This window comes from Piliocolobus tephrosceles, chromosome 19 (genome assembly GCF_002776525.5).
Source record: "Piliocolobus tephrosceles isolate RC106 chromosome 19, ASM277652v3, whole genome shotgun sequence".
In the NCBI taxonomy this organism is placed as follows: Eukaryota; Metazoa; Chordata; class Mammalia; order Primates; family Cercopithecidae; genus Piliocolobus; species Piliocolobus tephrosceles.
Window position 1 is genome coordinate 37480918 of NC_045452.1, and position 9100 is coordinate 37490017.

General features: G+C 51.2%; 1 protein-coding gene across 1 annotated transcript in view; it reads right to left on the minus strand.

The window, feature by feature from the left end:
* Positions 1–6488, minus strand: part of LOC111527215 (putative uncharacterized protein encoded by LINC00479) — a 9270-nt gene extending 2782 nt beyond the window's left edge. Inside the window, 1 exon segment of the mRNA XM_023193417.1 lies at positions 6441–6488. Within this exon segment, the coding sequence (XP_023049185.1) occupies positions 6441–6488 (48 nt within the window).
* Between the last annotated feature and the right edge of the window lie 2612 nt (positions 6489–9100).

The window sequence follows — 9100 nt, forward strand, 5'->3', positions numbered from 1 at the left end:
CGCCTCCATCTGTGGTCCCTGCAGTGGACAGTCTGTGTCACGCCTCCGTCCGTGGTCCCTGCAGTGGACAGCCTGTGTCACGCTTCTATCCATGGTTTTTGCAGTGGACAGTCTGTGTCATGCCTCCGTCCATGTCTTCCAGCAACACCACCTCACTCTGCTTTGCACAATCACTCCACCTCCCCACAAGCCCTGCCCCCACTTTGTATGCACACAGCACACACCTGTGCCCATGCAAACATCCGCTTTCACACATGTCCACTCGCCGAGGTGAACAGGCACACTTAGGCACAAACGCACTCACATTGGGTACACGCAGTTCCAGAGGGGCAAGACTGACCTCCTGCTCAGGAACGGACCCCTGACTGAGGGCGGGGTCACTCAGACACTTTGCCCCTCGGGCCCCAGGGATTGCTTTAACTGTGAATCCCTGTGAGATCCCTTCCTGCCACGCATTCCTGCTGATGGGAAACAAAGCAAAGTCTTTGAGGGCTTCTGGATGAGGAAGGAGTTTGTGATAAAACAGCTGTGAGAGAAGTCCCTTGGCCACCTGCCCTCCTTTCTGCATTGGGCATTGTCCTCAATGGACATGAGGACATGATACTTGGAGCCCTGCAGCCATCTTGCCTCCATGGGGCAAGCCAGGAAAACCTCGCGGCTTAACGGCTTCCCTCCAGCCTTTCCAAAGCCTTGCTCTGGCCCCAGAGAGTTACGAATTCTGTCACTTAAGGCCCAGAGCACCCTGCTGCTCCCTTCACTCCATAACCAGAGCCACACAGCTAACAGGCAAAGGGCCAGGAACATAGCTCATGTTTTCTGCTCTCTGTACCTGGTCATTCTGCATAGAATTTGGCTCCAAGGCTTGGCCTGACACCTTCGCACCAAGGTGCCCTAAATGAAACCTTTACTCCTGAGACTTCCTCACCTCTGCATTCCCACGTATCCACAATCTTCTATTTGTAAAATGATTCCCAGTTGTCATGGAGACCAGGGCACCGCAGTGGAGCTGGAATGTTAGGTGGGGTCCAAGGTTCAGTCCTGGGGGTAGGGAGTGGAGCAGGCGGCTTCACTGGGCCCTTTATCTGCCTGATTCTCATCTTTCTTACACAATAGTCTGTTCATTATTCCTTCCCTAAGGGCCGGGGTCACAGGCCCTGTCTTTACAAGTCCTCTCCTTCTGGCTCCTGGGTGTGCCTGAGCTCAAAGGAGCCTCCAAGCAAACTTGGCAGGGGGTGTCCCCCAGGGCAGAGATGGGGCCCTAGCTCAGCACCCCCAGAACTCACAAGGTGGGGGTGGGGGATCCTGCACCTGACCTTCACCTTCGTGTGGATCAGTTCAGAGCAGAAGTTCTATTTCTGGAACTGTCAGACCTGCTGACCTCCAGTCAATGGCGGAGGCAGGAAGGCAGGCAGAAATACAGGACGCAGCTCTTGTTACACCTCCCGCACAGACCAGCCTAGTTTTGGCTCCACACAGCCACTCACAATTTCACTCAATACGTGTTTCTGAGCATCTTCTATGTGCCTTTTCTCTATCATCAGGTGGGGGCCCCTGCGGTGGGCCGAATAGAATCCCCAGAGCTTCGGCAGAGATCTTGCAGATGTGATGCAAGTGAGGATCTTGAGAGGGGAGATTCTGCTGGATCAGCTGAGGGGGCTCCAGTGTCCTCCCAGCATCCTTATGAGAGGGAGGCAGGGAGGCGGAGGAGGAGATGCAAGGACGAAGCAGAGGTCGGAGTGATGTGGTCTGCTGCAGGGACCATGAGGCATGCAGGCGGCCTCTGGAAGCTGAAAAGGCAGTAAGGCAGCTTCTGCCTTGAGCCTCCAGAAGAATCCAGCCCTGCTGACACGGGCCCAGGAGCCCCTTCCCCCATCGGGATTACAGACAAGAGCCACCACCCCTGGCCGAGATTCTTAATTACATCTGCGAAGACCCTATTTCCAAACAGGTCACCTTCGCAGGTACCAGGGGGTAGGGCTTGGACACATCTTTTGAGGGGCCACTACTCACTGTAATACACTAAATTCGAGAAATTATGATCAAGACCAACCCCTCATCTTGCAGAAGAGAACAAGACCTGAGAAGGGAGCCATCTGGCCCCAGCCTCACGGTGCTGCCACCACATGCAGGCCAGTGCTGAGCCACAGCAGCTCCCCCAAGCCTGGACCATGAGGCACCTGCTCTCACCCGTCGCCTGGCCTGTTCCAAAGCACTATCTGAGGCTGCCTATTTGCTTTGCTTTTATAACTCTAGAAGAGCTATAAGCAAACATAGCTTTAATCAGCATTTACAGTGTGCAGGAGCATCTTTCCTTTAACTCTGCAAGAGGATTCGTGTCCTGTGGATGCCATAACAAAGTATCACAAACCCAGAAGTCAGGAATCAAGGTGTGGGTAGGGTGAGTTCCTCCTGGAGGCTCCGAAGGCACGTCTCTTCCGGGCGCCCCCTCCAGCTTCTGTTGGTCACTTCCAATCCATCAGGAAGCCAGGGGGCAGAGGGGCAAGAACCTCAGCATCGCAGACCAAGGTCTCTACCCTGGCTCTGCCCCCTTGGCTGTCATGAAGCCTCTTTGCCGCAGGGTCTCCAAAGGCTCTGCCTGCAAAATGTGCACAGAACATCTCCTGTGCATGGCCTCAACCACAGTTCACAGACATAATGTCATTTGCCCTGCATGAGATTAACCCTCAGAAAATAGCAGTTAACATTTCATCCAGAAGGCCAGTGCGGTGGCTCGCGGTGGCTCACACCTGTAATCCTGGCACTTTGGGAGGCTGAGGTGGGCGGGTCACTTGAGGTCAGGAGACCAGCCTGGCCAATATGGTGAAACCCCAACTCTACTAAAAATACAAAAAAAAAAAAAAAATTAGCCAGGCACAGTGGCGTGTGCCTGTAATCCCAGCTACTCAGGAAGCTGAGGCAAGATAATTGCTTGAACCTAGGAGGCAGAGGTTGCAATGAGCTGAGATCCTGCCACTGCACTCCAGTCTGGGCAACAGAGCCAAACTCTTTCTAAAACAAACGAACAAACAAAAAACACATTTCATCCAGGCCTGTAAGTCCTCAGGGCGACCCTCCCTGTGAAGACAAGGTCAAGAACGTCAGATCCTGGAGGCTGCAGGCTGCCCACTTGCAGACCTGGATGCTGAGGAGGAGCACAGGCTCCCAGGGACACTCGGAGGGGATCCTGGAGGGAGTTTTTCTGCAGGATGTGGGTGAGGAGATTCCTCAAAGCCTCCCTACCTTGACTCATGGCATCTGTCCAGGGAGCTGCTATATCCACAGCCAAATAGCAGGGAAGAGGACAGTGTGGGGGCTACATTTCAGCAGCAATGATTTTTTTTTTTTTTTAATTTTTGGTAACAGCTTTATTGAGATATAATTCATCCACCATAGTCACTAGGTAAAGTCTCCAATTCAATGGCTTTTACAATATTCAGTAGTGCAACTATCAACATAGTCAATTTTACTACATTTTTATCACCTCAAAAGAAAGCCCGTAGACTTCAGCTAGCACCCCACAGTTCCTCCATGTCCTGCCAGCCTCTGGCAACCATCAGTCTTCTTTCAGTCTCTACGGATTTGCCTATCCTGGTCATTTTCTATACAAGGAATCATATCATTGGTGATCTTTGTGTCGGCTTCTGTCAATGAGCACAGTGTTTTCAAGGTTCATCGACATTCTAGTGTGTGTCAGTGCTTTGTTCCTGGCTGAGTAATACTCCACTGTATGGATGGGCTGCATTTATGTATCCCTCCTTCAGTTGATGGACACTTAGGTTATTTCTACCTTTTGGCTATTAGGAATAGGACTGCTATGAACATTCACGTGCAAGTTTTTGTGTGGACATATGTTTCCATTTCTCTTGGGTATAAACCCAGGAGTGGAATGGCTGGGTTGTGTGGCAATTCTATGCTTAACTTATTTGAGGAACAGGCACTGCAACCATTTTACATTTTCATGTATAGCATCCAAGGGCTCCAATTTCTCCACATCTTCTCCAGCTCTTAATATCGTCTGACTTTTTGATTATAGACATCCCAGTGGGTGTGAGATGGCATCTCATTGTGGTTTTGATTTGCATTTCCCTAACAACTAACAACTGTGAGTATCTTTTAAGGCGCTTGTTGGCCATTTTTATATCTTACTTGGAGAAAGCTGCAATGATTTTGAAAACAGGTAAACCTGGAGGCAACAGGGTGTGGAGTAACAGCTGAAACCCTGGAGGCAGGAGGCCTGGCTTTCCGTGTTTGTTCCAGCACTTAGCCAGTAGGTGATCTGAGCCAATAATGACTTTCTGAGCTTCCTGGTGAGGAAAGCCAGAAAAATAACACCAAACCCCCTGGAGTGGCGAGGTGAACTTTTCCACTTACTCATAATGTGGGTCTAGTACCTGGCGCCAAAAAGTTGGAATCTAAATAGCTATTGCTGTTTATTGTGAAGCAAATGAGGTTTAGCAGCGTTGGCAGTGACGAGGCTTATGTCCCAGTTTTCAGCAACTGCTCAAGTTGCTTCAGAAAGATCCCAAATCACAGACACCTGCACACACCTTCTGTTGCTGCAAAACAAGTTACTCCCAAACACAGCCGCTTGCAACGCCCATTGATTGACTCACAGTTCTGCAGCCCAGCAGGGCTGGATTCTTCACTCAGGTTCTTTGAGGATAGAATTTGGATGTCGGCCCAGCCGCATTCCTGTTGAGAGGCTCTACAGAGAGTTCAAGATACAGTTTGGGCCTGGGTCCCCACCGAAATCTCATCTTGAATTGTAATCCTCATCATCTCCACGGGTGGAGGGAGGGAGCTCGTGGGAGGTGACTGGATCATGGGGGCGGTTCCCCCCTGCTATTCTCGTGATAGTGAGCTCTCACAAGATCCGAGGGTTGTATACATGTTTGACAGTTTCTCCTTCACACACTCCTGTCTCTCCTGCCGCCTTTTGCTTCCCCTTCCATGATTGTAAGTTTCCTGAGGCCTCCCCAGCCATGTGGAACTGGGAGTCAATTAAGGCTCTTTTTTTTTTTGAGACAGAGTATCACTCTGTCTCCTGGTTTCAAGCGATTCTCCTGCCTCAGCCACCCTAGTAGCTGGGACTACAGGGGGATGCCACCATGCCCAGCTAATTTTTGTATTTTTAGTACAGATGGGGTTTCTCCACGTTGGCCAGGCTGGTCTCAAACTCCCGACCTCATGATCCGCCCGCCTCAGCCTCCCAAAGTTCTGGGATTACAGGTGTGAGCCACCACACCCAGCCCCTGTCCTGTCTTACTAAAGTCCCTTGCCAGAGCTGCTGGCCCTCACCCTGCCCCAGTGCTGGCCCTCGTCCCCCACTCTTCTTCCCTCCTCCTTTTCTTCCTCAACATTCCCAATTCTCTACCACCATTTGTTACATTGATCTGCCCGGAACCTGCTGTGAAGAAAAAGACCTTTCTCTTGTTGGGAGGTGCCCTCTGTTGGAAATCTCTTGGGCGCTAGAGAAGAGGTGTCGGGGGACACACCCTCCCTGGTTGCCTTGACGCAGATACACAGGGAAATACCACCTGGAGATAAAGTGCCTTCTCCTATGGGGTTTAAGGCAAGGACATGACACCTGGACATGGGGCCAGGAGGCTTCCTGGAGAAAGGCAGCGGCCGGGCAGAGGAGGGCAGGGCTTCAGGCCAGGCAGGATGCCCCAGGAGGAGGAGGAGTTGAGTGTGCAAGTCAGACCACGGGAGACGCGAGGGCTGGGATGAGGGTCTGGAGGGGGATCAGAGATGGGGCTGGAGACAGGGTTGCTGCAGGGAAAGGGGCTGAGAGAGGCCAGCCGGAGGGAGGCCTAGAGACCTCGAGCCTCTTAGAGCCCTCCCCAGGGAGAAGGAAAGCAGGGGTCAGGGCTCAGATTCAAGGGAGATTCAGGGCAGAACCCAATGCTTGGTTGGATATGGGGAGGGGCATGAAGAGAAGGAAGGCTACCCCAGACTCAGGCGGACACCAGGGACTCCCAAAGGGGCAGGGACAGCAGAGCCCATGGCATGGGTTGAAGGACAGACGATACGCCCTCCTCATGCTGCCTGTCGCTTTGACACCCACCCTGCACTCACCCACCCACCCAGCCACCCACACACACACACTCCCACTCCGGGCATCCGAAGGGCAGGCCTGGCCTGGAGGAAGGATGGATGGACGCACAGCTCTGGATTTCGGCACTGTGTGGGGGGCCTGAAGTAGCAGGCACGCAATCAGCAGTTCGCTGAGATTTTAGGAAAGAGAAAAACAACTCCACCGGCCCCCGGCTGCTCTTAGGGTGAATTCACATTAAGACCCCAAAGTCTGTAAGATAGGCTCTACCCTCAGCTTAACTGCAGGCGTGGAGGTTCGGAGCCTGGGCTCTGGGTCTGACCGCCCAGGTGGGAACCTAGCCTCCGCTGTGAAACCTCTGCTCTGAGGAAGGTGTGCGGCCTACCTGACCCTTAGTCTCCTCATTGGAGTGCAGCGGTGAGAATTCCGACATCCGGGCCTTGCTTCGTAGGAAAGGGTGAAGACGCAGGTCGAAGCCTGAGGACCAGGCTCAGCTGAAAGCCTTGCTCAAAAAGGCTGGGTAGGATGAGTGTGAGACAGCTCACCGCTCCAGACCCTGTGCATACTCACTCCCCCGTGTGGCCTTCTCAGTGCTGCAGGCAGGCTGGGGTCTGTATTAGTCCGTTTTCACACTGCTGATAAAGACATACCCGAGCCTGGGTAATTGATAAAGAAAACGAGGTTTTGCTGGATGCGGTAGCTCATGCCTGTAATCTCAGCACTTTGGGAGGCCAAGGCGGGAAGATCATTTGAGGTCAGGAGTTCGAGACTAGCCTGGCCAACATAGGGAAACCCTGTCTCTACTAAAAATAATAATAATAATAAATTAGCTAGGCATGGTGGTGGACGCCTTTGTAATCCCAGCTACTCTAGAGGCTGAAGCAGGAGAATTGCTTGAGCCCAGGAGGTGGAGGTTGCAGTGAGTTGAGATTGTGCCATGGCACTCCAGCCTTGGCAACAGATCAAGACTCCATCTCCAAAAAGAAAAAAAAGAAAAAGAAAAAGATAATGGACTCACGGTTCTACATGGCTGCGGAGGCCTCACAATCACGGCAGAAGGTGAAAGGCACTTCTTACATGGTGACGAGAGAGAATGAGAGCCAAGCAAAACCATCAGACCATGAGATGTCATCAAACCATCAGCCCTTGTGAGCCTTATTCACTCCACGAGAACGGTATGGGGGAAACCGCCCCCATGATTCAATTATCTCCCACCAGGTCCCTCCCACAACACAAGGGAATTATGGGAACTACAATTCAAGATGAGATTTGGGTGGGGACAGAGCCAGACTCTATCAGGGGCCTTAGGAGGAAAGAGCTGGTTGATGCCTGCCCTTCTCCCTCAGTGTTTCCTCCACCTTCAGTGAGAATCCCCATCCTTCCCTCGCCTTGTGGGACCATCCTGGCTGACTAATCACATTAACAGGAAACTAATAGGAAAATGCTGAAGACATCTTTGACCAACGGTTAACAGGACTTGAGCTGGTCCTGCCAGCCAGATGTGTGCCAGACTATCCACGTGAAAGTTCACTCAATCCTCCCAGCACTCTTCTGCATCCAGCACTGTCCTCACTCCATCCTGTGGAAAAGACCGAGGCTGGGAGAGGCTTGGCACTGCCAGGTTCCTAAGCCCGGCTACTGTGGGGTGGTTTTGCCCAGGTCCAGCTCCGTGCCCCTGTCCCTGGCCCCTGGCCCCTGGCCCAGCACTCAGGGTGGAGCCTGCAGCCCCTGCATGCAGGTCTGGGTCTCCTGCGGTTCTGTGACCCTCATAGCGCTCCCCTAAGTCCTGGCCAATGGTGTGCAACAGGAGACTTGGCACTGTGAGGAGCATCCCTCCCTGGACCCCTCCCACTGTGTGCAGCTTTGCAGGCGACAGAGCATGCTGTCTGTGTCAGGCAGGGAAGGAACCTCTCTGCTAGTGGGGTATAGTTCAACCTGGGGAATACACTTATCGAGGGAAAATCCAAATTCCAGAGAATTTAAAAATAAATTTAATTATTTTCTAATAACCAAGCATTACTAGGAAGATGCAACATAAGTACTGATGCCAGATAAAATACAAGACTCCCAGCTAAATCTGAATTTCAGCTAATTATAAAAAAAAAATTTAAAGGCTGAGTATGATGGCTCATGTCTATAATCCCAGCACTTCGGGAGGCCAAGGTGGGAGGATCACTTGAGTCCAGGAGGTTGAGACCATCCTGGGCAACATAGTGAGACCCTGTCTCTAGCAGAAAAAAAATATAATAATATATATGTGTGTGTATGTGCATATATATATATGTCTATATGTATATATATGTCTATATATAAAATTCCAGCTAAAACAAATAACTTTTAATATAAACATTCATAAATAATAATGTATAAGTTACAAGTATTCATAGATTATTCATAAACTTTTATTAATGGTATCAGTATATCCCATGCAATATTTGAAATATACCTATGCTAAAATATAATGAATATGTTTAGTAAAAATTTGAAATAAAATTTTAGTAAAGTTGAACTGTTAAACATTGAATTAAATATATAATGAACAACTTTATAGTATAAGTACGTCTCATGCAATAAGTGGGACAGACAGTAACAATGATTTGTCGTTTATGTGAAATTTACAGGTAACTGGGTGTCCTGGAGTCACTTTCGTCCTGTACTTTTATTTGGTGAATCTGGCAGGCAGCTTTCCCTGCCTGATGAAGCTTGGCAGTTGCTGCAGCCCTCTGCCACAAGGTTGGCTGTGTCTTGCGCTGCTGCTGGCAGGTACACACAGGGTGCATGAGGCAAGCCAGCGGCCAGACGCCCTCTGAGTGTGACGGTGAGAGCCCCTGCCTGAGCATTACTCCTGCCCCTTTTAACTCTGCTGGGAGCCGGTTCCTGCCTCCGACGTCAGCCCCACCCGCCTCAGTTCAGCCTTAGCACTCCCGCAGCCCGGGAACCACAGCTGACTCCCTGAGGTCCCTCCCTGCAATACTGCCCACTGCTCACTCTTCAGGGGACAGGGTGGAAGCCCCAAGAGGGATGAAAGACCCCAAGCTCTGGGGT